This window comes from Rhinolophus sinicus, chromosome 1 (assembly GCF_057876585.1).
Source record: "Rhinolophus sinicus isolate RSI-liver-muscle chromosome 1, RSI-T2T, whole genome shotgun sequence".
Lineage (NCBI taxonomy): Eukaryota > Metazoa > Chordata > Mammalia > Chiroptera > Rhinolophidae > Rhinolophus > Rhinolophus sinicus.
This window is the reverse complement of record NC_142501.1, coordinates 15894696-15922588: the sequence shown is the minus strand read 5'-3', so window position 1 is coordinate 15922588 and position 27893 is coordinate 15894696. Positions and strand designations below refer to the sequence as shown.

Sequence of the window (27893 nt, the reverse complement as noted above, 5' to 3'; positions counted from 1 at the left end):
GAATTTTATAATATACAAACAGGAGGCACTTATGGTTTGGTGTTGACTTTTTAAAAAATGAATATTATGTAGAGGTAATTTGTTAAATGTGTTATTAAGGAATCTTCTTTTTCTTTGTTATTTTGCTGTATTGGTGACTTCATACAATTCTTCAACAGAAAACATGTAAGAATTTATTTTCCAGCAGGAATTACAATAAATGAAATGTGTTTTTTGAATATATATAGTTATATATTCCACAACAAACCTGTAAGAGAGGGCAGTAGCAACATTTGTATGTAAAAGGCTATTCTTTTAACTGTATATCTCAACTCCATAATGTTACACATTTTTGTTAGCAAAATGATAAAAATTAAAAATACACATACATGAACACTGGCTTATAGTTTTCACTTTATTTTTTTATTTATTTGACAGTTGCCTTTGGCAAGTCACCACTTCATGGTTTGTTAGCCATCACCTGATCTGAAGTCTGACTTCTCTCTTCATAATCTCTTTTTCTTTTCCCTCTCTGGCATGCCCACTCTGCCTTCCCCTTCACTCTTCGTAGTTGCTAGGCAGCCATAACAGTGCTCCTAGACATGTGTCTTTGGCATTAATGTTGGCTGCACTTAATTTATGCCTCTTTTTTTCCTCCAAATGACAACAGCCATGCTTTAAAACTAGATGTTTTCTTTTCTGATTAACTGGTAACGTTTATGTGGAAACCTGAAGACTTTGTGATATCTGTCAGAAACTCCGCAACACAATTTAATGATCTGAGTTTACTGTCCACTAGCTTTTAAGCTACCACCTGTAAATAAAATGTCCATTTACACTTAGAAGAAAACACTTCTTGATTTCATGCAGTTCAGAATCACACTGCACTCTAGCACGTTGCAGTTAACGGCCATTGTACGAAATTTGAAGATCATGTAATGTTCCCAAGGCAGCTGGCTCTTGGAGCCGAGTTTATTACGGCCATGCACAATTTACCAGGAACTGTAATGACTAAGACCGTTCTCAGAGACCCACAGACGTCTTCATCTGTCGTCCAATTGTAGAAACGTGTTGTTTCATCACACAGTCACCTTCCTATGTAAGAAATTACATTAGAGCACTGAGATTTTATTTAGAAATACACTTTTCCCTGACTGATTTTCTAAATTCACATTCTGAGATTTTTTGAAAGTGTTCTGCTTTTTGCTGGAGCATCTAAGGGAAGGATTTTATAGCCATGCATTTATTTCATCAATAATAGCTAGAATTTAATCCTGAGACATTTTTCTATTTACGTGAACTCTTGACATGGCTCAGTATATCCTGGGGAGATTAGAGAGAGAAGCCAGTTTAAAATAATTGCTTGGCCAAAGGGGGAAGTACGGGGGTTGCGGTGGGGGAAATGTAGCCACAGAATCTTGGGAAATGATATTTAGCATTGAAGAAAGACAGCTCTTTTGGGCAACTCTACACTAATGAATCTTTTTGTGGGATTCAGTGATTGAGTTTTTTGTTCCATCTGAATATTTTCTGTTAATTTTGCTTATTTTTTTTAATATTTAAGTTGTAGCTGCTCTCAGGCCTTTTCCTTCATCCACTAGATAAATGTGATCTAAAAAGAATTTGATTACAAAGTAAACTCTAATCTTCAGGGCAGAGGCAAACACTCTCTCCCGTTAAAACCGTTTGATTGCTTCTTATTATTTTCTCTCCTCTCTGGAGAAAAATGAATTTTGTGTGTGTGCTTGTTCGGGACGTCCTCTGAATGCCACAATTTCCAGAGAAGGTTAGCAGGAGTTATGCGCCAAGAGAACATGCAGGAGGAATCCTGGCTGACCAGTGGGCTTGGTCTGTCTCAGCTCTGCCACCAACTTGCTGGGTGTCCTTGGCCACTGAATTTCTCTGGACCTCGCTTCTAGCGCCTGTAAGACAGAGAAGCTAAGCCAGGCGATCTCTGAGGCCCTTTCCAGTTCTCACATTGTGTGACTCTGGGCTCTAAAAGAGCCACAATGACACGTAGGTTTCTCTCACCTTCCTCCAACCTGATAAAATACGTATATTCCATGCTGACAATGGTCGTAGAGATTCCAGTGTTTATGGACAGTAGGTGGGGAGCAATCCTGAGCCAGTTCTTCAGATTAACAGGTGGTTATTTGGTTTGGCCAGTCCCAGGTTATCCACATAAAGAGCAGTATTTTTGGAAGGGCGGTAGAGTGGGGTGGGTTGTTGAATAACACAAATCCGTGTTTTCTCACAGTTGTGTATTACTCGTGGTTCTGATATCCATTTTGGTTTCATTTTAGGTTTTGGGCGTTGCCTTGTATATAAAAATGCTAAATGTACATTGAAACGATACACCAATCAGACTTTTGATAAAGTGATGGGGCCGATGTTGGATGCTGCCACGAGGAAACCCATCTGGCGCCATGAAATTTTAGATGCAGATGGTATTTGTTCTCCAGGTAAAAGCCTTAAAGAAATCTAATGGATGTTTTTTGAAATTATAAAAGTTATTCAATAATATATCTGAATGTTTGGTAAACAATGCAGAAAAAGATAGCAACCTACTAAACTACTACCCTCACTCGACCAGTATGGTTCTTTTTCGTGAATTTCATTCTAGTCTTTTTATACATGTGTTTTTATATAGCAATAATCTATTCCAGTTATACTTTTTTAGTTATAACTTTGATTCATAAAAAGTCCACTTTAGAATAAGGTCATGTCCCTGCTGCTACGCATGTCCCCGGTACGTCGTCAGTTGTGGACGCAGCTGGCAGAGCAACCTTAAGCTCGTCTTCCCCTAAAAAATGTGACCCCGTTGTAATGATACACTTGTAATGAACTTTGTTGCTGCAACCCACAGCTCCTGCCCATGGGAGTCTTTTGGGTTCGTGTGGGAGACACATTGATCAAAGGAGCGCACACAAACATATGTCAAGTTACAACCAGGTTGAGGAATCATATAAGGAGCTATGAGGCCATTTTACAGCAAGAGGATTTGACCTAGTCAGGAGGGTCGGGGTTGCCCCAGAAGGGAGCTGAAATCTAAAGGATAAGGGAGTCAACTGATGCAGGGAGGAGAGGAGTGTGTTCTAAGCAGTAGAAAACGCTTGTGCAGGTTCCTGCAGCTTCATAATTAAAGGATCAGAAAGAAGGCCAGTATGGCTACAGCAAAGAGAGCACCGGGGTGTGTGGTGATCAGGAGTCTAGCGACAGAGAGAGCCAAGGAAGGAGAGAGAGGAGGAAGAAGAGGGAGGGAGGGGCCGAGGGTGGAGGAGCGAGGGGCCGGACTCTAGGCCTTATTGCCGTGTTACTGTTTTCATTATGATCCTAAAAGCCACGATAGAATCAGAGATGGGTTTGAAATGATCATTCTGACTATAATATGGAGAAAAGAGTAGAAAGAGAGTCAAAATGGAGGGAGACCAGCGGAGAGCTCTCGCAACAGACCAGGTGACATTGGCTGTGGTGAGGTGGAGAGAAGGGTTGGGCTGGGGAGATTCTTCTTCGGGGAAATGAGCTTGACATTGTCACAGATGGTGCGTGGTGGTAAGTACCGCACCCGCTGTGGGGCCCGAGCCGCAGTGCACGGCTTCCTCTCCTTCTTGCTGCCTTTGTTCCTTTCACGCTTAACCCAGGTCATGTGGCTGGGAAATCAGTGCTGTGACAGTACTGTAGTCGTTGCTCTTTGAGCTTACCATGAAGAGAAGCAAAGCAAAGATGAGAACAGCAGGAAAAATCAAAGAAATCTGTTGGCTTCCTCATTGCCCAAGTTAAGTTGGCGGTGACTTGTTGAAATAACTATTAATAAAAATAAGTGATCCAAATCTGTTCTAGCACCCTAAGAGATCTGTAAAATTGCTACCCAATGACATGACATTTCTCTTGTTAATGTGGTCCCCTAAATCACTTTCTTAATTGAATACGTACTGAGACCTGAATCTATGATTTTTTTTCAAAAGGGCTTGCAAAATTACAAACGAGCCCTGCTAAACTCTAGTTCCCACTCTACGGACTCCTTTTATTTTCCTTCCATGTCTAGACTTCATGCACATAGTTCTATGCCCCAATAATCTTTACATCCCACACAGATGATAACAATTTGTCTAACACCCTTCTCTCTGTCTTAGGTGAGAAAGTAGAAAACAAACAGGTGCTTGTGAATAAATCCATGCCCACAGTAACTCAGATTCCTTTGGAAGGAAGTAACGTACCACAGCAGCCACAGTACAAAGATGTGCCCATCACGTATGTATTAGTGATTGTGCTTTGGAAATGCATAGAAAGATTTAAACAAACAGAAGAAGGAACAAGAGAAATTATAAGCTGGCTCTTGGAGGGTTGGAGAACTTAGAAATCGCAATTTTGGGTACCATAGTTGTCATGAAGACAGCATAGCATGGAAGATAAAACCGGGCTCTGGAATCGTATAGACCTTCTAACTGTGTTTGAGTTTGGGGCAAATAGTCAGGGTTTCCAGGGAGAGGAAACAGTGAGATGAAGGACATGGGCATAAAAACGTTTCACTGGGGAAGGGCTCAGGACCCATCACTGAGTCCTACAAAATGAAAAGCTATTTTCGAAATACAATGGTGGTTATGCTAGTTGGTTTTCTTCCTGTTCTCAAGGAGGATATCTTTTTCCTATTCAAAGGTGGGCCCTCCTTCTCCTGGGTTTCATTTCATCCACTCTTTTAGGGACCTTCCTCTGTCATTTTCTCTTCTGTCCTCCCGTATGTTCAACCTGTTTTCTGTTGATTCTTTCCTCACAGGCTAGAAAATGTGCACAAATATTTATTTTTAAAAAACAATAAACCCTTTTTCTGGACCTGGTGTTCTTTTCTAGCTACCACTCTCCTCTTCCTTTCACCACAAAGCTTCTCAGAAGAGTGTTCTGTAATCTCTGCTTCCGCTTCTTACCTTCTGTGTGCTCCTCAGCCTCTGAACCTCCTCAGCCTCCTGCCTCTTCATCCCATTGAAAAGGCGCTGGAAGAGGTCACCAGAGACAGCCTAGTCATTCATTTCACTCAAGAAATATTTCTGGGGGAAAAACAAGAAAGATTTCACTTACTCTGCCAGTAACTGTTCTAGGTGCGTGGGTAACACAGTGAACAAAGCAGGCAGAAATCCCTGCCCTCATGGAGTTCATACCCTATGAGGAAAGAGACTGTAAACAATAGCAGAGCTCACAGGTGGTCACATTGGCTGAATTCAATGGGTTCTTCCGTCCTAACCTTCTTGCAAGCTGAGACTGTGTCTCCTTTGTTCGCTGTGTATTCCCAGTACCTGGCACAGTCCTTCACACATTATAGGTAGTAAGTATATAGTTGTCAAATGGGTGGATGACTTTCATATGACCTTTCTAGAACATGTGACACCACTGACATCCCCCTTCCCTTGATTTTGTGATACTGCTCTCACCTGGTCCTCCCACCAGTCTAATTACTTCTTCTCAGCCTCCCTGCCTGCCTCGCTGTGGTGGCCTTACGCTTGCTGGTGTCTCTTCACATTTGTCTGGATGAGCTCACCTGCTCCAGTGCTCCAGTTGCTCTCCTTTTGCTAATGACTTCCTGATAGACATCTGCCCAGTTCTAGCCCCATACCAGCTCTTGGACAGCTTTACAGGGGCCCCAGAGCCAGACCAAAACCATCTTCCTCCCCACCCTAAACAGGCTCCTCCTGGATCCCTCTCTTGGTGAGTGGCACCACCATCCAGCCAGTCACCTGTAACGCAGACCTGTTTGCCTTTACCTGCTGCATACACCAAAGCCCAAAGCCTGCAGGTTCAGCCAAACCTATAGGTTCTCTCTCCTTAGCTATTCGCTTACCCTCTCAGTGACAGCTGTTGCTGTCTGAGTTCTGGCCCTCTTTTCCTGCTGGACTCTTATTAATCGCTAACTACACGTCTGTCTCCAGTCTCGCCTCTTTCAGGCAGTCTCTATGTTACTGCCAGACTGATTTTTTCTAAGTTACTCATCTGGTCATGTGACTCTCTTGAGAGAGTAAATAGAGTAAAACTTGAGTAGGTGGAGTAAAGCTCTCAGTGACAATGTTAACTGCTGAATTAAGGCCGAACAAAATAGTAATTCCTACAGGACTGCCCACGACCTTCGGCGTACCTCTGTAGCCTTCCCCCTTTGCACACTGGGCCCCATATTTCTAGTAAATTGTCTCTCACTCTCCAAACATCCCATCCATTTCAGGCCTCCGGCATTCGCTCCTACTGCTCCCTCTGCCCTTCCACTGGTCAGGTCTCAGCTCCAGGGTCACCTCCTCTGTGAAGCCGTCCTTGATGGCACACACCTCTCCTCCACCACTCTCCTCCCCAGCCGCTAACAGGATTGACCATTCTCTCCCTGGGGTCTTTTCCTGTTCTCTGTAGCACTGACATCTTCACTACACTTCCCCTTCTCTCTACCTTTATAGCATTGTGTGTTCCTCGGGGCAGGAGCCACGTCTACCTAATCTTGGTATGTCCAGCCTACAAGGACCTGACACAGAGAAGACTTAATAAATGTTTGTTGTATGAAAAACAGATAAGAGGCAAAGTGTGTGAAAAAAATTAACAGGAAAGCTCAATAGATAAAAGTAATACTTAAAAAGGTGGTTAGGAACTTGGAGTCAAGTTCAGACATCAGCTCAAATCCCAGGGCCACTTCATATGAGTTGTGTGTCCTGGGCAAGTTTTTACCCTCTATGAGCATCAGTTTTCCTTGTCTGTAATAAAGGAATAACAATATGTGAATAATATGTGCACTGAAGATGAAATTGCATTATGTCTGCCTCATAAGTGCTCAGTAAATGTTAGCCATTTTAAACAAGGACTATAAAGGGGAAATTGTAACATTTGAATTTAACGTGTTGAAAGGAAAGTCCTTTTTTTAGAGCCCCAGATGGGAATATCAACATATTCTGTGGTAAATATTCAATAAAATATGGCCAAGCGTGTTAGGTTCACAAAGGGTAGTTTGAATACTCTGTTTCAGTGACTTCCTTTTAACATTAGCTACAAAGGGGCAACGGATTCATATATTGAAAAGGTGATGATATCTTCAAATGCCGAAGATGCTTTTCTGATAAAAATGCTGCTGAGACAGACAAGGCGTCCGGAGATTGGGGACAAATTCAGCAGTCGTCATGGGCAAAAAGGTAAATTGTTTCATTTCTCAACTTGTTTATGAAACTAAATGTACTAAAGTATTTATTAATCACAGATGTAAGAAATGTTTTATAACTTTTCCCTATTAAAAATTTGACTGTGTTTGAAATATGACATTATTATCAAAATTATTCTTGTCTTGTTTCTCAGATTAACCTATTTATATTTTAATGGCATTTAAAAATATACTGTAGAATGGCTCCTCTCTGCTATTTATTTCATCCTCCTGCAACTGCTCATCCAAAATTATAAATACGTTCCAGATGACGTTCCTGCTGAAGTACAGGTAGTTGTTCAAAAAAAACAAATAGTAATCCCTCTTTTTATGGGAGGTACGTATTTAAACTACTGTATGTTCTCAGTACCATAAGATATCAGCACTAAAGGACACCTCAGAATTCTCTGCCCCTTTGTTTAACCGATGAGGAAGCTGAGACCCTGCGAGTTCAGCGGCCGGTCAGGCTTCTCAGCTAGTTGGTTGCTGAGCTGGTGTTGAACCCAGGTCTCCCAACTCCAGTACAACGTTTTGTCCACTGCACAGCGATCCCTCTCCTAGATGGAATCTCCATCTGATCCCATTGGAAAGCCTCACTCTTTTCGCTCAGGGCTACTGCTGGGCTATCATCCATTTGTGGTTTTGATTTGTTTTGTTTTATCTTCAAAAAACATAGCACTGGGTCACTAGTATTGATTAACTTATTATCAGTAAGGTTTCTTTTAATCAGTATACATATTGTTTAAAAGTGGAGAGGTAGTCCTGGCATTTGAATTGTGGCTCTGTCTGCCACGTGCTAGTTTTAATAGCAACAGCAGCAGCTGACACTTTTGTACCACTAACTGTGTATCTGGGAATGTGCTCAGGACGTCACATATTGTGACTCATTTACTTCTCATACCATCCTGGGAGGCAGGTACTATCATTATCCGCATTTTACAGAAGAGGAAAGAGAGGCACAGAATGGTTAGTAGCTTGCCCAAGGTCTCCCCAGTCGATGAGAACCGGTTTTTGAATCTGGCAGCCTGGCTCCAGAGTCCATGCTCGTTACCTGACTACTAGGCTGTCCTGACTTACGCAGGTAGCATCGTGCTTGGCACATAGTATGTGCTGAAGAAAGGATGGCAAGGATTGTTTTAACCTTGGCTGTTACTCATTCTACTCTTCAACCTTGAATTTCACCTTTGCTTATAAATTACTAGTGTGACATTTTCTTGTTTTTAATTGATTGGTTTGAAGATAACTACACCTTATGTTCTTGCTGATGTTAGCTGTTTATTTGCTAAGCAAGTATATCAAATATTACAATTTTTTTGGTCACATCAATCCATCCTAGTCATTATTCCATCAATGAAAGTTTTTCTGACTAAGATACTATTTCATCAAAAGCATTTTTAGTTCAGTTGACAGATGCAAGATTATTTTAACCTGTCAATACTTTATGAGAAAGAATTGGTTCCATCTATAAATATGAATTTGATTTCATACAGTTTTCTAAGATGTTCTTGTTTCTTTTTTCACTGCCTAAGAATTGGATTTATTTTAGCTTCTGGTATACTAAAATATATATATATATATATCTCAGAAAGAATTCTGATTGGCCCAGTCATGTCCTCCTCCCACACTGGACCAAGCAGCTGTGGTCAGGAGACAATGATACTGTCAGCTCCTTTGGAACCTCATTTGTTTATTCAATTTTTCAAACCTAGTTTTACTGAGTATTTATTATGTGTCAGTCATTATTTTAGGTTCACCCACCTTAGAATAAAGACGATCCGGGGTAGGGAGAGGACAGGTTGTCATATTAAAAATGGTGGTCTTAATAAAACTCATTGAGAAAGTTACATTTGTGAAGATGGTGAGTGACTTAGGTGAGTGCGTATCTGAGGAAAGAGTGCCCCAGGCGGAGGGTAAGGGTAATACAAAGACCCTGAGGTGGGAGGTTGCCGAGGGCAATGTGGCTGGAACAGAGTGAATGGGGGAGTGGGGAGCACAGCTTGAGAGGAGGACAGGTATGGGGGTGATCATAATCACTGCCACCAAAGGGCTTCCGCTTTCTTTGCTCTCGGTGTTTGGGGAGTCATTGCAAGTTTTTCAGCAGACACATGATATGATCTGACGTAGGATTTTAAAAGATCATTCTGGCTGATGCTACCTCTTAATACCCTTTGAGTGTTTTTAAACATCTTTAGGTTCTAGTGTTTTCTGCTGCTTACCAGTGACAATCAAATTCTCTATATTGAAACCATTTCTCTTTCTCTCTTGGTCTTGACAACTTCTGAGATGCACTCCTAAGTCATTCTGGGGTAACTATAACCTTGTTTACCACCTCTGTTCTACTTGACCTATTACCAGGACAAGAGCAAAGCTGGATTCTCTTCTTACAAAATGTTGGCACAGGAAGCTTTGCAATAATGCACACCATAAGAGAACGTCTCCATTCTGAATCACTTTACAAACTTCAGATATCCCAAATCCTTGTGCTTTATTCCATTAGAATATTATGTGAAGACTTGAAGGCTGGGATATATTTCAGCAATTACCCACCGTGTTCTAACTCCACTAAACTTTCTGAAGGCCGGGACCATGTCCTCATATTTTCATAAAGCCTGATAGAGCCTTTCTCACAGTTGATATGTGATAGTTTATAATGGTTGAATACATGAATGAATTGAAGGTAGGGGAAATGGAAATGGACAGATTCTCTTCTCTTGATGGATTGATTTTGCACAGGTTTTAATCTATACATTGTATGTGAGTGTGTGTATGTATAGTATAGACAAAGCAGTACTTTTGAAAATAAAAAACATAACTTGCAGTAAGTTCTTATAAATATAGACCTCTAAGTAAAATGTCAGTAAGCCTTTGTGCTGTTGCATTTTTCAAAGTATTACTATGATAGAGATAATGTTCGTTGACAGAAGTGGTTTCCAACTTGCAGTGATTTGAAACAGCAGATTTTAGAGAGCTGTTCAGTCTTCGAGGAGCTTTGACTTGTGGGTGTCTACACAAAACCGAAAGAAGCCCTCCTGGGTTTCGATGACCTTTCACTTTCAGTGAGGACTTTATCTTGCTAGTTTTCCTTTTCCAGATGGCCTAATCCAAGGGTAAAAACCTTCTGATTAGCCTGGATTCCCTTGATGGTTCCTTCTTTCAGAGCTTCATCAGATTTATTGAAAAGTTGGGGGGGTGGGGAACAAGCAAACAAACAAAAAACGTAGGTAGTGGAAGCTTTTAACAGAGTAATGGAAGGAATAGAACCCCCTTAATGGAACATAATTTTTTATTTTTTTAGGTATAATTTTTTATCAAATAATAAGTGCATATGGTTTTAAAATGTCAAATAGTACAGAAAAGGAGGTTTTCGTACTGATAAACATCAGTCTCTGCCTTCTAATTTTGCTTCCCAGAAGCAATTTCTTCTCATTTTTACCTTCATATTTCTAAATAATATTCTTAAACAGCTATATATTCATTAACCGTTTTAGATAGTGATTTCCTGTTATATAATAGATATATGTTACCTCTGTTCCCTGCTCTCCACCTCCACCCCCTGTGTGCCCTAGGAATGTAGATTTATCATAATTTTGGGTTACTTAATTATTTAGATTGCATTATTATGACTACATAAATATTGTTCACTTCTAAACCAAGCAGTTGTTGAGTGCATTTCCTTTGTTGTATGACTTTATTTTCTTCTAAAGTTAATCTTATTTTTAATATTTTCCTTATTCTTATTACCATTCTTCTACACCGTCAACAGCCTCTCGATACAGTTGTCCGTATTATCAGTAGTCTGTCGGGACCATATTTTTCCCAGAAGATCTCCTTTATAATGACCCCCAGTCTTCGTGCTCCAAACTGTGGTGCTGGTTCTGTGAACCAAAGCTTCCCAGTGTTAAGAATTGGTAATAAATAGATGAACTGAGACATCCATACCTCAGGAGTGCTGGGCAGAGCCTGAGGCGGCCAAGGCCATGAGCACCCTCATATTGTGTGCCCTAGGAATGTATTCCAAAAAGGTTGTAAAGCACTCTGTTAGTTTGCTATGGCTGCTGTAATAAAATACCATAGTGGTTTAAACAACAGAAATTTATTTTCTCCCAGTTCTGAGGCTGGAAGTCTGAGGTCAGGTGTTTGAAGGTGTGGTTTCTCCTGAGGCTTCTCTCCTTGACTTGCAGGTGTCAGCTTTCTCCTTGTATCCTCACGTGGTCTTTTCTCTGTGCAGGAGTGCATCCTGCTATCTCTCCCTCTTCTTATAAGGACACTAATCATAAGATTGGGGCCCACCCCAATGACCTCATTTAACCTTAATTACCTCTTCAAAGGCCCTATCTCCAAATACAGGCACATTCTAAGATGTCCAGTGGGTTAGGTCTTCAATGTATGAATTTTGGAAGGACACAGTCCGTAAGACATTCTAAGTCTGCTGAATGTTAATCATTTATGAAATTCCCTCTTGAGCCCCTATTTCTTGGCTCTTCCCATGTCACTTTTTTCCCCTCCTCCCCATAGTGGAATACTCCATTCATTAAGTCACGTATGTTTGAACATGTTCTGTCTTCATACTTGATTTATACTTTGGTTGGATATAGAATTCTAGGTTGAAACGTTCGTTTCTCTAAGGATTTTGATGGCACTGCTACATTATCATCTAGATTCCACATTACTTACACGAGCGAATTGTAACATCATTCTTCCTGATCTTTTTGTGTGTGACCTATTTTTGTCTGTCCTTCCCTTCTTCCTGCTCTCCCTCTTTCTCCTTCCCCAGTGCACCCCAAATCCCCACTCAGAAGCTTTTACTATCTTCTGTTGGAATTCTGACATTTCATAGACCTGATTTTCATTCCTTATGCTAGGAAATAGTTCTGAATCCTTGGAAGTTCAAGTTCTTTTAATTCTTGGACATTTTCTAATATTGTTTCGTTGATCATTTCCTCTTCATCATTTTCCTTGTACCCTTTCTGGTTTTCTTATCAGATGTTAGATCTTCCAGATTGATGCTCCAGTTTTCTCATCATTTTCCCCATTGCCCATTTCTTTATTTTCTTATTTTTCTTTCTAGGAGATTTGATGACTTTAATTTCCAGATTTGTTTTCTTTAACCTTTCATATTTTTAATTTCTAATTAAGTTTTAAAATTTAATTTATACTCTTCCTTTTTATAGCAACAGATATATATTTAGTTTTGTTTTTGTTTTTAGCTTTAGAGTTTTGGGGGTTTATTTTTTCTTTTTGTTTTTCTTTTGTTCTTAATTTTGTCTTTATTTCTTGAGATGTTTCTTTCCCTCCTATGTGTTTTAGGGTCTGATTTTTTGTTTTTGTTGGAAGCTTTCCTCTAATGCCTGGTACCTCCTTGAACAATAAAAAGAGATTGGAAGCTCTATGTCCCAGGTAGAGAGCTTCTTAACTGGTGGAAGTCGTTGTAGGGTGATCAGGCATTGACCCATTCTTACTGCTGGTGCCATTCAGTTTCTACCTAGGATCTTTGTAACTGCTGCCTGCAGGTTAGAGTTGGGAGTGAAGGCAGGGGTAGTGTTTAAAGCTACCGCTGACCTAAGTCAGATAGAGACGGGGCTGCAGCCCACACAGTGCACAGACTTTCATTTAATTCCTCCTTATCAGGCCAGTACGTCAGCCCACCCTCTGCTGTGCTTGCTACCCTTGGATCTCGGTTCATTGTCATTCAGTTTCTCAAGTAAGGATGGGGAAGAAGGGTAATTTCCTCGCTGTATGGGGTGGGGAATAGAAACTTGGGATCTGGTGATTTCTTATACAGACATTTATTTCTCCAATATTTATTAAGTATCTTCTAAGTGTCTGATTGTATTCTAGGCCCTGTGATAAGCAGTCAACAAAACAGACAAAATTCCATCCTTTGTGGGGCTTACCTTCTCGTGTGAAAGAGAGAAAATGAATGAATGAGAAGTGTTGAGATGAAAACAAGATTGAGAGGTGACTAGGAAGCATGTTGTAGGGGAGGAGTGTGGTTACTGGTTGAGATTTTAGGTGAAGTGGTTGAGGAACACCACCCTCACTGAAAAGATGACATTTGGGTGAAGACCTGAGAGAAGTATGGGAGCAGACCAAACCCCCTCTGTCTGAAGAGCTTTGGAGGTAAAGGAAGGCCTGAGGCTGGAGCTAGCCTGGTGTGCTGGCGGCCAGTCAGAAGGCCATTGTGGCCAGAGCAGAGCCAGTGAGCGGTGACTAGTCAGATATGAGGCCATCTGTGAGCCTGTTTGAGTGAGAGGGCCAGCCGCTGCAGGAGTCTGAGCAGATGAGAAATAGGAGGACCTGGTTTGTTCCGGCTACTGTGGGGCACAAGGGACAGAGCAGCTACAGTGCTAGTACAGTGACTTGGGTGAGAGTTGGCGGAGAGTGGGAAAAGCATAATAATAGGGAAATGGTGAGAAGGGAGCAGTCTAGGCACCATTTAAACGTAGAGCCCGCTGGAGTTGTTGATGGATGGGGTGACTTTGAGTCAGTCTTCCTGTTTTCTGCCCCACACTTCATCCCGCTTTTATCAGTACTGTGTCTTCATTTTCTGAGTCTTCCCAGTAACGGGGTAAAGGCTGAATCAGCTTGCTTCTTCATACATCCTCTGCAGGTACTTAAGTTTACCGTGCTCCTTCTGCTAAACCATTTACTGTTCTTTCCTATATTCGTGAGTTTTCAAAATTGTGTGATTATCTCTTGCCCAGTCGTTTTTTCCTTACAGGTGTATACCTTAATATTTTTCAACTCATGTTAGTGAGTTTTGGAGAATAAGTCGAGATGAACGCGTTTCATCTGCCATGTTTACTAGAAATCCATGTGTCTACGAGTATTTGAGAATGTTCAACACAGGAATGCTAAGTGTGCTCAGTTTTTTTCACTATAATTTACAGAACTGAAATTAAAATTATTTTTATAAAAGGTGAGAAGGATTTTTAGAGCACCAACCTTTTGTCTACTAACCAGAGCCTTGTCTCTTGGCCTCTTATTTTTATTGGTTATTTTAATCATTGCTAAAATTGAAAGCTAACTTAAAAATGTTTAAAGCTCACATACTCAGAATTAAGAAGTGCTAACAGTCGTCAAAAGGGTGTTAATCACATTGTCAATTCTTAATTATCTGAGAATTGCTTATGTGTTTTCTGGATTGTTATTGTAACTAGGTGTACCGTTTTGATCCTTTCCTTGAATGTTACTCATCTGAAGCCAGGGACATGACAGTAGCGGAGCCTATTTGTTTAAGTCCTTTTCATTGATAAATAAAATTGTAGAGATTCAAAAGTAGCAATAGTTTTGCTAAAATACGTGTATATATTGTTGTTAAATACGAGAATACTTTGTTGGCTGACTTCAGTATATTTTAGGGTCATTGAGGATAGGAAACAGGCCCTCCTAAATATTTAACCCCCCAAACCTCCAACACAGCACGTTGCGTGTAATATGATATCTGCTCGATATGTTCGTGGAATAATTTATTCAATAAAATATCTTAAACGCACAGATATAACAACCCAAAAACCACCCCTCCCCAAATTAGTGTAATTTATTCTTCCTAGTACATGTCAGAAATAGGCTGTCTCATCTTTATGCAGATGGTACTAGGAGTTTCATCACCCAAGACTCACAGCTCCCCAATCCTAATTTGAGTAAAGACCTGAGAAAAGTAAGGGAACAGACCACACAAGCCCACTGAAGCTTTTGCAACCACAGTAACTAAATACACATGCCCACCCATATGCATACCGTGGGCACCAATGAGAATCTGCCTCAACAGCCCTAGAGAAATCTATTTGGTCTAGTTAAATCACTAGTGTGGGTTCAATACTGTGTTGGGTTCTCTGGGAGGTAGAAAGGAAACTCAACGCTTGGCTAATGCCCATGAGGAGCTGGCTGCATACCTGCAGCAGAAATATGAATACAAAGGATTACATCAAGTTCAGTGATAAATTCTACGGTAAAGACCATTCATGAGAGAGAAGTTGAGAGTTTATTGTGGACAGGAGTAAAACGTTAGAGTCTGAAGAGACCTTTTAGAAGTCTAGTCTAAGTCCGTCTTCCCAGTATAAGAATGCCTTTTGGATGACCTTTGGCAGATGGTTTTCCACTTTGCATGTGGCATGTGAAGGGAGGCCCTCTCTGCTGTCTGAGGCAGCCTGTGCTGTAGTGGCCCCATCCAGATGGTCGTTTGGGCTGAGTGCACTTTCTGTAATGGACACCCATCAGTCCTGCCCTGTCCTGTGGGGGACTGACTGGGCACATTCCCTCTTTCTTCATGGCATCCTGTGTTCAGCATTTAAAGAAAGCCTCAGGTTGAGAAAGAGTATAGCAGAAAAGTAAAGGTCATGAGCGCTAAATGAGCTATTTTATCCCTTTATGCCATGGCCTCCTCCTCTTTGCAATGGAGTTTCCTAGGAGTTGTCGCGGGGATGAAACGAAATGACGTACAGTGAGCACAGTGCCTGGTGCACAGCCCGCAGTTAGTCACGGTGAGTTGCTGCCTTCAGGTCTGCCCTGTGTCTTCTGCTGCAGCTGGCCGAGAAGGGAATGCTTCTGAGACTGCGTGGGAGGTGGACTTGGAGGGCTGTGGTGAAGGTGGGTCTCGTGGAAAAAATGGTACACAACAGAGAAGAGCGAATCCAAGGGACCTGCTGACTGGCAGGGATAGAGAGGAAAGGGGCCACGGTGACTGTGGTGGTAAGCCTGGTAAATGAGGGCACCGACCACAAAGCAACTTGGTACCTCATGTGTACCAGGCACTGTTCTAGATCCTGGAAATACAATGGCAAACAAGACGGACAGGGCCTCACTCTCCTGGAGTGGATGTTCTCTCGGGAAAAGAAGCAGACGAAAAGAAGTAAACAAAAATACAAACACGATAATTTAAGGTAGTGGTTAGTGCTGTACGTGAGAATGATGTGAAAGAGTGACTAGTTTAGGGGTGGGGGGCGGGGACTTTCGATTAATGATCAGGAACAGCCTCTTAGAAAAAGTGACGTTTGAGGTGAGACCTGAAGGATGAGAAGGAGCCAGCCCCAAGGTGTGAACGAGCTTGGTGTAAAGAAACAGAAAAAGTCCAGTCATATGCTGGAGGAGGAGCATGGTATGAAATACGGTGAGGAAAACAGAATAGGAGCACGTTCTACAGGGCCTTGTAGCCAAGAAAAGAGTTTGGACTTGATTCTTAATATGCTGGGAGCAGGAGGCCTGTTGGATGGTGACTGTAAGCACAGGAGTGACAAGATCTAAGCTACCAATTTAAGAGATCACCCTGGGTTCCATATGGAGGACAGATTGGAGGGGGCACCAGTGAGGGAAGCAGGGAGACTAATGCAGAGTTCCAGGCAAGAGAGGCTGGTGGCTTGGACTAGGGTGATAGTGGGGAAAATGGAGAGAAGTTTCGCATCCTGGATATACTCTGGAGATAGAGCCAACAGGACCTGCCGATAGCTGAGATGTTGCAGGGGAAAAAGACAAGAACTGAGGATGGGGTTTGTGGCCTGGGCAGCTGGTGATACTGTTTCCAAGATGGGGAGGACTGGGAAGGGATCGTGTTCTGCAGTCAGGCAGGGGCAGGGCTGAGAGTTTGGGCCTCGGGTTGGAGATGCCCACTAGACTCCAGGTAAAGATGGTGAGTACACAGCTGGGTATAGAGTCCGGCGCTCTAATGCCAGGTGAGGGCTAGAGGTACAATTTGGGGGTCATCTGCATATACATTTATACCGTGTTTCCCCGAAAATAAGACCTAGCTGGACAATCAGCTCTAATGCATCTTCTGTAGCAAAAATTAATATAAGACCCGGTCTTATTTTACTATAAGACCGGGTATTATATTATTTTATAATATAATATAATATAATATAATATAATATAATATAATATAATATAATATAATATAATATAATATAATATAATACATAATAAATATAAAATATATAATATAATATAATAATATAATACCAGGTCTTATATTAATTTTTGCTCCAAAAGATGCATTAGAGCTGATTGTCTGGCTCTGTCTTATTTTCAGGAAAACAGGGTAGTATTTTACCTTTTGTGTATTAATAATTTATAGGCATTTTCATCTATCTCCCATCCTTTAACCTTTACAGTTCTAGTTGGTATTATTATTCCTACTATATAGAAATAAACTGAAGCCCAGAGAGGTGAGTATCTTGCCTACCATGGCTTAATTCTGGCAGAGTCTGGATTTGAATCCAGGTTTTTGATTCTTAGTGCATTGCCTGTTGAATCCGGTTCAGGTGGCTTTCTCTTCTGATATCCCATTACTACTCTGCCCCCAGGATTGCCATATTTCCTGAGATTTCGCCTTGGATAGGACATAGCCTTTTCCTGAGACTGAATGCTAATATTTCTTACATCTTTTTCGTGTCTCTTCCTTAAGGTGGTCATCTTCTTAAAATTCCCAGTCTTCCTGGATAAACAACTTTACACAGCACTTCTTGGCGACCAGTCCACAGTAAATAAATACTGTTCCCCCCATACCTTATTCTAGAAATGCCTGCTAAACCCTCGTATTAAGATATACTCCTCACATAGAACCCTGTTTTCAGGTATCCCTTTCCTTCTAAAATCAACTCATTGTAAAACACTGTCCCTACTCCCTTCTTTAATTGGTCCTCTCTGTCAGGTTTTAGCAGTCATAGTTAAAATTCAAAACCCATCAAGCATGTGAGCAGATGTAAAAGGTGTAAAAGATGCAAAAGCCCTCAAGTTTGACCATTCTCGTGATTCAGCTGCCTAGCTGTCACAGTTAGGCCCAGAAAAGGAGTGATGACACTGAGCTGATGTGGAACAGTCACGTGCAGCAGGCACAGTTGGCAGCGTCTCTAAGGAGCCATGCAATAACCTAGCCCTTCGTGTGGGGCCCAAAGATGAACTGCATCAGACCAAAAGTTGGATGTTGGCAAGTAAAGTAGGAATGAAATGGAGAAAATAGTCCATAACATCATTTTTGCTATTTGTGCTCGATATGAGCTGATAAAAATTTCATAGTGTTGTGAATTTTCAGGGTATGTGTGTCACACACACCATGATTCCTGCGGTAATTTGTTTCTGTTTTGGTCTAGATACGCACCAGAGTAAGACCAGTGGTTAGCTGAACCTAGTTTCACTCTTGACATGTAGAGTTGTTTGGAAATAGATTTTTGGTTTTTTTGTTTTTCTTTGTAGCATCACCTGCAAGCTGACACTTGTGTGTTCTCTATGAGAAAATGTAAAGATTATTTTGATTTAGTGTATCTTTATGCCCACCTCTTTCCCCCCTCCATTTAGAGCATTAAGCTTGTTATTGGTGTTCAGAAAGCAGTGTGGCCCTGCACATTGCCTGATTTTTGTCTTTTGTTAAAAGTAGACTTTGACGGAACTGTTGTTAGAGGTTCTGTCTGTACACCCGTAGTGTGTAGATTGAATTTCTGCACCTGATACCTCTGAAAATATCTTCTCTAACAATCAGAGGAGACTTGAAACTTGTTTCATTTCATAGAACATGAGTGTGTATCCTGTGTGAGCCTGAACATTTCAAAGGTGGTAGGATAACCATAGCGAAATGAAACAAATGTGAGGCAGAAACGAAAGAGCAGTAGTTTATGTGAGGAGAGAGCTCAGAAAGGAGACGGAAGAGGAGGAATGAGTGGGTGAATTGGAGCAGGAAAATCAGTACTGAGTGGTTGGGGACCAATATCAGTGCTGTGTGATGAGCCAAGATTGAACGTAACTGATCAGAGGAGGCCCACGGAAGAAAAAGTGTTTGATCAGTAGCTGTGAAAAATGCGACAGAGCCAGTAAGCAGCATTGCCTTCTGTGACCTCCAGAATGGAGATGACTTAAGCAGAGAGAGTCAAGGATGCAGGAAGGAGAAAGTATTTCATAAAGAAGAGGCTGTCCCGATTAGCATACAGACTACTCCAGCTTGAGAAGCAGGCAGGATTCATTCACAGCACACTTTTTAGATAAGGGAGTTCAATGCTGTCTTCTAATGAGAAATTCAAAGACATTAATAAAGCACAGTCCTCCTTTGGGCCTTTGTGAGGTCCATTCCGTACCTTATCAGTATATGTGCAGTGAATCGGCTCCCCCTCAAAGAGTTGGGCCTTTGCTCAAGAATCTCTAGAATAGTCCATCCTTTAATATAATGCAAAATACTGGAACAGGAGAGATGATTTAGTAATAACCTTCAATGCACCAAAGTTCTGAATTTGTTGTGTGTTTGTTTACAAAGAAAGTTTTTTAGTTTTGCTTTAATTTCAGCTTGGGAGAAGTCTTAAAACCCTGGTCTTGATCTCCTTTCCGAGTGTTCTAGACTTCTAGGCACCTGAATGAAGCCATGACTTACATGATAGACGCATAATGATGCTCCATGGAGGAAACTAGAGCAGAACATGGGTCTGGGATGTTCTCCATGTCTCAGCTTCATATTCTGTCTTGGTCAGTTTATAGACAGAGTGAAAGATAGGAAGAGGCATCCACATATAGTGCTGATTGGACTCAAGTTTGCAACTAGGCTATTTATTAAAATCAAAGTAACTTACATAAGCCTCTTTAACTTTGGTATAAGTTCTATATAAAGGTTAACTCATCAAAGGCAAACTTCTTTATCTTGAACCTTGCTTTTTCTGATGGTTAGTGTATTTATTAGAAGGTGAATAAATGTCCTGTTTTGTTTTGTTTTTTAATTCTTTAACAGAAATATCTGTCAGCCTAAGGAATTCCCAAGTCTCATTTCAGTGTTCAGACAAACCAAATTATTATATTTCCAGATTTCCTCTTACTTTTGCTGCAGTTCACAATGAGGGAGGAAAAAGTGGACTCCTTTGATGTGGGGAGGGGGAAAGGCAATATATCACTTCCCTGAAAGAACGTTTCTCAGTCTCTCATGTGAAAAAGGATTAGCACCTCCAACAAAGGTCTTGTAGATCACAGACTCAGGCAGTAATGCCAACCGGTATTCCTAAGGAGAGGAAGGACTCTATTTGAGCACGAGTGTTTGTCCTGGCAAACAGGAGCTTTTTAATAACTGCAAATCTGAGCTAATGGCATACTCTCCTTGGTATCTCCCCCTAAATCCTCAGGCAGCTAGTTTAAATAGAGCGAAGTCAACCTTGGTTTTAAAACAGAAGCATAGTCTTATCAAAATGCAGGTTTTTCACGGAATGGTTCAGTGTGTCTTTGGTCCATGAGGGTTATACATTTATGGATAAAATTGTTTGGAAGATTCATCTTTGACCCTCTCTTGTTCAACAAAACTTCCATTATAAGGTCACTTGCTTCCACTTTGCATTAATCAAAGTTATTCAACAACCTACTGAATTAATTTTTTAAGATTTTGATTGAATGTTTATTAAACGAAAAGAAAACGTACTCTGACTTTCCAACACATTAAAAAGTCCTTATACAGTAGGTATAGATAAAGAGGCTGTGTGGGAAGTAAGGAAGTGTTAATTCGTGTGTGGCAAAAAGCCGAGAGGAAAGTTTGTTCGGTAAACAAGGTTTGGGTAAAAATTTTGCTTGTTCTCGACCTTTATCTCTTTTTTCTAGGTTATGTTTTCTAACATTGAGAGAATGAAAAGACTCTGATTGAAAGTAATAATAATAACACCTTGTACTCATGTAGCACTTGAGACCATCTAAAATCCTCTCTGCGAGACTGAAGCTTCAAAGTCAGGAAGTCTTTGGCTCCCTCCTTTGCTTGATCCTGCTTGAATGAAAGATTCTAAGTGGGAGGGTAGAAGGGAAGGGGCCGCTGGAGCAAACAGTGTGAGCCCCCAGATAAGGTGTACGATGCCACACGACCCTTCGGAGTTTTGATCCAGAAAGAAATTCTGGCAGCTGTTACTTTCATGTTAGAAACCAGGATTATTTTGTCCACAGAGACACCTTTACTGTAAGGAGACTTTATGTAATTTACTATTTTAAGAACAAATTTTGGTCTTCGGAAGCTAGCCCATAACCCTCTGACCTTTCAGTAAATACCCAACTAAAGCTTTGAAATTAGAGTGTTTAGTGTTTTATGGCCCAGAATAAAAATCTCCAATTCTGTTTCCAAATAGTGTAGCCTCAACACATTTTATTAAGCTCTTGACACATTCAGCCGTGTGTATTTTGCAAAGTTCCTATGGTTATTGTTTTACAATAGCTGCTTCCAGAACCATTGTAAGGGTTTCAATTAATCAGCCCTTTGTGTGCTTCAGACTATGCAAATTTATCACATCAAACCATTCAACTGCTCATGGGAAAGCCGTGTAAAAACTGTATTGTCTTCTAGCGCCTCCTCTCATTTAGAGTGATGTTTTAATAAGAAAGCTAATCAAGTTTTCTTATGCATTATTTATCTGTTAACATGTAAGGAAGAGCCGAATTAAAATTATGTCAACCGGGATATGGCAAATGATGTGATAGATCTGGAAGTGATTCAACAACAGAACAAAGCTAATATGATTCAACAGTTTTTGTCGCCTCCCCTCCCCCTTGGGATTATTTAAGGTGGTGGTGAGAAAAATAAAAGGGAGGTTAATTCAATCACTGGAAAGGCGGAAAGGAAGAAAGGAGTAACCACCTGTGTTAGCCTTCAAGTTTTGATTTAGAGATTTACATTTCTGAATATAGAAAGGCTTATGGAGATGAGTTTATTCAAAGCAAAAACTTTCTTACTTAATTCGAACGGGTGGAACTTGAAAGCATTCCTGCTGCTTCTTTGGCCCCATTTACCACCATATTCATCAGCAGTAAACTATTCCACGCTAGAAATCCGAAGCCTAAGTCCTGTGAACTTCGAAAGTTATTAGGAACACTGTCCTGATAATGGGAAGTGAGCTGCACGGCGCAGCCGGAGGGAGCTTCTTTTCAGCTTCTCCAGCCCAAGTTAGTGCAACTGCACTTGCTGCTTCCATTCATTAAGTTGGTCTCCTTTGCTTTGCTTGTTTGCTTCCTGCTGAGAATAATTAGGTTTGTTATGTAATAATAATTCCTTGTATTTAGATGCTGCCTTTCTCTGAGGACCTTAAAGTGCCTCTCAGACATTAGTACCTCTCATCTGTTCTTCTAACACAATGGCCTCGTGAGATATGTGCTAATTATTCCCATTACAAAGACCAAACAACTAAGGCTCACCAGCAAGTGGTGCTTACCACCTCCCCACCCCATGCCCCAGTTGAACAGCATAGAGTCCAATTAAGGTTACCCAATTCCTTGATTTCCAGCTCTACGTAGGTCTGAGAGTCCAAGAGGTGATGGGCCCTTTACAGATGACATTCCCCCCCCCCCCCCAAGTTACAAACCTCATTAGACCAGACACTGGCGAGCGATCGCTCTTTTACTAAACACCAACCCTCTTCTTGCACTAATAGAGAAAAATCACAGCAACATTTCACCCTTCTTTTAGTGCAGAATATTAAACTGTGCAGAATAAATAACTTTGGCTAACAGTTGGGTACCTGCATTTATACAGTAGAGCATTAGATGGTGGCAAGCTGAATTGAATAAATGCTGTTGTTTTCAATATTCAGTCAGATTACTGTGTAGGACTCCTCTCAAGTGGAACTGAGTCCCGGAACCTCTTACTATTTCCCCACCTCCATCACAGCACTTGTCACACAGCATATGCTTGGGGTAATTGAGGGAAATGATTCTCTCTTTCCTCATTCAGAAAATGAAGAGTAAGAATATGTATCTACCTCAGTGGTACATTGAATCCCAAAGTGGTTATACATGGAAGGTAGAATTGCTAAGTAAAAATTTTTTTAAAGTTAAAAAGTGAAGCAGAGTGTGATATTAAAATGAAACCTGGCTGTTAACAAAATAGAAAGCCATTTGCTAGTCAGTTCTCAGCACATTGAAGTCACACCAAAAACAGCTTTTAAGTGAAAAATGTTATAATTTCTCCTGCAGTTGCTACTTGCTTTCCTGTCTAGATATGGTATTAGAATACTTTAGTTTTTCCTTACCTTTATTCTTACGTTCTTACCTTCGATTTTCTTTTCTGTTTAAATTGAGATAGGACCATTACTCTAATACTAATTTTTTTAAAAAGCCAAAACTGACTTTTGAACAAGTCGGTTGCTGTTTATAATTAGAAATACTTTCTAAGAATGATTCATCAGATTAACTGGGCATTTGTTGGGTAAAACTATCCTTAAGATGATTTATTTGTTGTTCTGCTAGGCCATGGAAATAGAAATAACAAATTGGTGTAAGAGCCTCCAGTGTCACAGAGGGCATGACACAGAGGAAACTGTGACAGTGAGTGTCCAGATTTGCCTTCTTGAGTGGCTTGGCGGTCAGACTTGTGGTTTCTGGAGACTCCCTAAATTCTCGCCTTTACAACTTGAGATTATGATTGATGGTGATGGAATAATATTTTACTGACTGGGTATCTTTCTGCGCTAACTTCCTGTGGTCCAGTTTTTCCTTGTTACCTATTTTCATTTGTTAAAAGTCCTGTAGTGTGTAGTCTGTGGTCTACTTCCCAGTGGCCCCTATAAGTGCATTAAATGTTCCTGGTTCTGTTAAAGCGGTGTATTTGCATTTCACTGCCAGGAGGTTGTGCTGTATACAATGCGGTTGAGACATCAGCGTGAGCCAGGGGATGAAATTTTATTTTAAAATCTGAAATGCTGTGTAAGCATTTAAGGTATGAATCGGTAATTGTTTCGCAACAGCTTCCATTAGATATGGTTTATTTGTAGTCCATCCTCTTTTCAAGGATCCACGGGAGTGTTAACACACAGAAGCGTACTGCATATCATTTACATTTTTAAACCAGCATTCAAGGAAAGTGACTGTAACTTTTAAGAGTTCTAAATCTAGAAAGAGATTTTATGCTTCTGTCCCTGGAGAAAACAAGTTACTATTTTTTCATTTGAAAATAAGAAAAGAAACCTTCCTGCTTTGATGAAGGATTTGAATAATTCTGAAACAGAGAAATACCTTTTTTTTAAAAAAAAAAGTCTGCTCTGAGATTGAGAATTCTCTTCTTCCTTTCATGAATTCAGTGAAACACAAACTTTTAAAAAATCATCTGTCTAATTTGAGATTTGAGATCGTCAAATTCTGTCTAAATATTGTGTTTTAACTTCTAAGCTCATTATGGTTTCTTTGTGTTAACTTGTATTAAAATCTGTCAGCTATGACTGGTCTCATAAGCACAGTCAGCGGACCAGAATAAGTTAATTATTTACTTGTGTCACTAGTGCTCTTCATCTAATGAAATGCACAGCTGTGTTAGATCTGCAGTTGGATGTGTAGCTTCCATTGTTGTACAAGTCAGCAGAGGGTAGGAGCCGCAGTGATGGAGAGCCCTCAGTTCTTTCTGCTGTTCTGGCTTTCTGTGTCGATTTCATGGATCTTTTATCATTCACTTTCACACAAAACAAACAACACAGGGCTGTCTGCTATGGGAACCATCTTGGCACATAAAAGGGTTTTCAGAGCCTAAAGTAATTTTAAGTTAGCGAAGATTTAATTTTTGGCTTACAGGTGCCCTTGACTCAAACGCAGCCAGATCAGTTCTTATAATGGAATGAAAAAACCCGCAAGTTACTTACATGTATTTTTTTAATGCAATGTCAGAAAAGGGCTGATAAGAAAATAACTTCCAAAAAAGGAAGCTTGCTACTAAATATTAATCAGATTTCCAGCAGAGTTATTTGAGATTCAGATTTCAGGGGAAGGAGCATTGCTTTCATTTTAGTAAGAAATTAAAGTTACATTTGCTTGACTAAACGTAGGGACTAAAACTGAAAACGCAAAGTGCAGGTCATGTCTCCTTCCTTCCCCCGGTGTGAGTAGGCCGAGCTTCCTCGCGGGTCTCTGTACCGCCTGCCCCTCACTCCCACCTTCCTCCTTGGAGGTGATCAGGCGGCTTCCTCCTGAGCAGGCGCGCCAGCATCTCGCAGTGCTCTGCTGCTGAAAGGGGGCCGAGGCTTTTCTTTGGTTCTGTTTTTAAGGGGTGTAGCTGAACCCTGCATCTCCTCACCAGCCAAAATGACATTCTCCCCCAGGACCGGTCCCTTTAGGAATTGCAGGTTGTAACACTTGGCTCACTACTGAGCAATGTTGTTGCTGGTGCACCTCGATTTACAATTTGATCTCTTTCAGAGTAGATTTCCCAGTAGCCCTAGTGTTTTGTCAGATAATTTCAGTGTGGACAAGATGGACTTTTTGGAGGGAAGAAAGACATTCTCCGCTTGATTTAAATTCTGACACATTGTAGCTGAATTTGAAATGAAGTGAACTGAATTTTTCTTCTCTTGGTGTAGGAAAGCATACTTTACAAGAAACAGTGCGATTTCAACCAAAAAGCCAGTTAAAGTTACTGACATGGGCCAGAATTCCACTCCACAAACCTAATTACCATGTTGGCAGGCACTAGAAATCAGAATATTAATAACCAATGTTAAATAGGCAGATGACATTCTTTTTCTTTAGACTTTAGCTCTTGGTGATTGTGGTACCTCCCCTAATTTTTATTTTAAAGATACTTTGAGTAATTATGTAGAAATCAAACTGAGGAATGAAGTTTCTGGGAGAGCAGTTTCTTTTCAATACAAGTATATTGTTGATAACTTTACAAGGGAAAAGGAATTTTCTTACTAAATATAAAAGCATTTTTTTCTTAATCCATTGCCATTGTGCACTAGTCTTCCAATTCTAAATTATATAGATTGTGGTTAACATTCTAAATTATACCCCTGTTCCTCCTACCAAGAAAAAGAAATCGGAGGAATTACAAACTATTTAAGCAACAAAATCCCCAAAGGTTATAATACTGTTAAGGGAGTAAAAAAGTACAGTTAATGTAAGAGACGACCAGTAGTGTGCATCGACTTGGTAGGTTTTTGTTTTGTTCTGTTTTTATTCTTAGAATCCCAGTTATAATTCTAGTCTTTTCTTCCAAGAATAATTTGGCATTTAATTTTCTTACTCAACTTTACAACTTCAGTCAAAGATCACTTTTCTAATGTGTTGTAAGCTGTAGGAATTAAAGTTCTTTGGGGCAGTTTAGGCTCAGCCTGGGAAGCCGTGGCAAAACTCGGCCAACCAGCCAGCACTCTGCAGCCAATAGGTAGACCCATTAGCATGTCAGCCACACATGGGTACTGCTTGTCACAGGTTTTTAAAACCACAGGTTAAACACACCCCTCATTTGATCAGTTCTGTGTTTAATGATCATAGGCTGCCGTGCCTTTCTGCAAGGACAGCTGTTTTGAACTGTTTTTCTGGGAAGATTGTTGGAAATTGCTGTTGTTACTGTTGATAGAGACCATGGGGAAGGTTTGAGAGCAGTGGAAATAGAGATAGCAGCAGGGAGATCCCAATTAAGCACTGTATTCTTCCTGTCTGCCAATCTGCTTCACGTGGTACGAAATCTTCTCTCCCCCAGGTGTTTGTGGCCTGATCGTCCCTCAGGAAGACATGCCATTTTGTGATTCTGGCATCTGTCCGGACATCATAATGAACCCACATGGCTTCCCATCACGAATGACGGTCAGTGCATTTCTCCAAGGCACTGCTCTTAAGGAAGAAAGAAGCAGGCAGTTGGTTTGTAGTTAGTGCAGTTGATGGGAACCTGAAACTGATGTGATTTTTAGCAAGGGCCTTTTGACCCCTAGCCAAATAAATAGGACCTAGCCCCTGAGAATGCTGGGCTACTCTCCTCTACAGAGGGAGTGTGGAGCAGGTCTGCCCTTTCCTTCCAGAGCATTCTTTTGAGTGATAAACTTACCCCTCAACAAAAAGAACCTCTAACATTAAACCTAATGCATTTCCCTTTCTGTGGTTATTTTTTGTAATCCTGGCTCTACCACTTACCAGCTGTGTGACTTAGAGAGTTACTTACCCTCTGTGTACTTCGGATTCCCCGTATTAAAGTCAGGGAAATAGTAGTACCTATCTCATAGCAGTTTGGGGAGACATAAACTTACATCACACACGTCGAGATTTTCCATAGTCCATCACACAGTAAGAGAGCGATAAATATTTGCTGCTGTTAATTTATCACTCTTGTTAATAGCAGTACTCTCATAATCTTTCGGGGAAATAGGCCAGAGCTAAATAAACAAACAGGATTCTTACAGCACAGGAAGGTACTCACATCACTATTCACGTCCCACAGGTGGGAAAGTTAATTGAGCTGTTGGCCGGCAAAGCAGGCGTGTTGGATGGCAGATTCCACTATGGCACTGCATTTGGAGGCAGTAAAGTGAAGGATGTGTGTGAAGACCTTGTGCGCCATGGTTACAACTACTTGGGGAAAGACTATGTTACATCTGGCATCACAGGGTAAGGAAGCATGTATTTAGACATTTTGAAGAAAAAGTATGATTTTATCAGGATAAGTGGTAAGGGCTCTTATAATGTACAGCTTTACTCCTTTAAGAAATCTGATACAAGAAAATCCAGACTTCTGATGGAAGTGTTAGCTAATGCTATGGTGGCAATCATTTTGCAATATACGAGTATAAGTGTATCAAATGAACATGCTGTATACCTTAAACTTCCATAATGTTGTATATCATTTGTATCTCAGTAAAACCGGGGGAGGGAAGTAAATCCAAATCTTAAAAACTGACAAATTAAGGAGTGCAGTTTTACTGGTGAGGCTATCATTTAAAAAGTAGAAAAGATTCAATTTATCAAAATAGGATTTCTACACATCCTTTAAGGAACACATCACAATTGTATATAATGCAAAATCCCTTGACTGTTGAACTTTCTCTGCATTGGTATGATGAATATCAGGTAATTA

At 40.7% G+C, this 27893-nt stretch overlaps 1 protein-coding gene across 1 annotated transcript in view; it reads left to right on the top strand.

Annotated features, from left to right (window-relative positions):
* Positions 1–27893, top strand: part of POLR3B (RNA polymerase III subunit B) — a 112435-nt gene that overhangs the window by 72576 nt on the left and 11966 nt on the right. The window contains exons 21-25 of the mRNA XM_019728448.3: positions 2283–2441; positions 4113–4230; positions 6988–7130; positions 26529–26632; positions 27261–27427. Of these exons, the coding sequence (XP_019584007.2) occupies positions 2283–2441; positions 4113–4230; positions 6988–7130; positions 26529–26632; positions 27261–27427 (691 nt within the window). The remainder of the gene's footprint in view (positions 1–2282; positions 2442–4112; positions 4231–6987; positions 7131–26528; positions 26633–27260; positions 27428–27893) is intronic.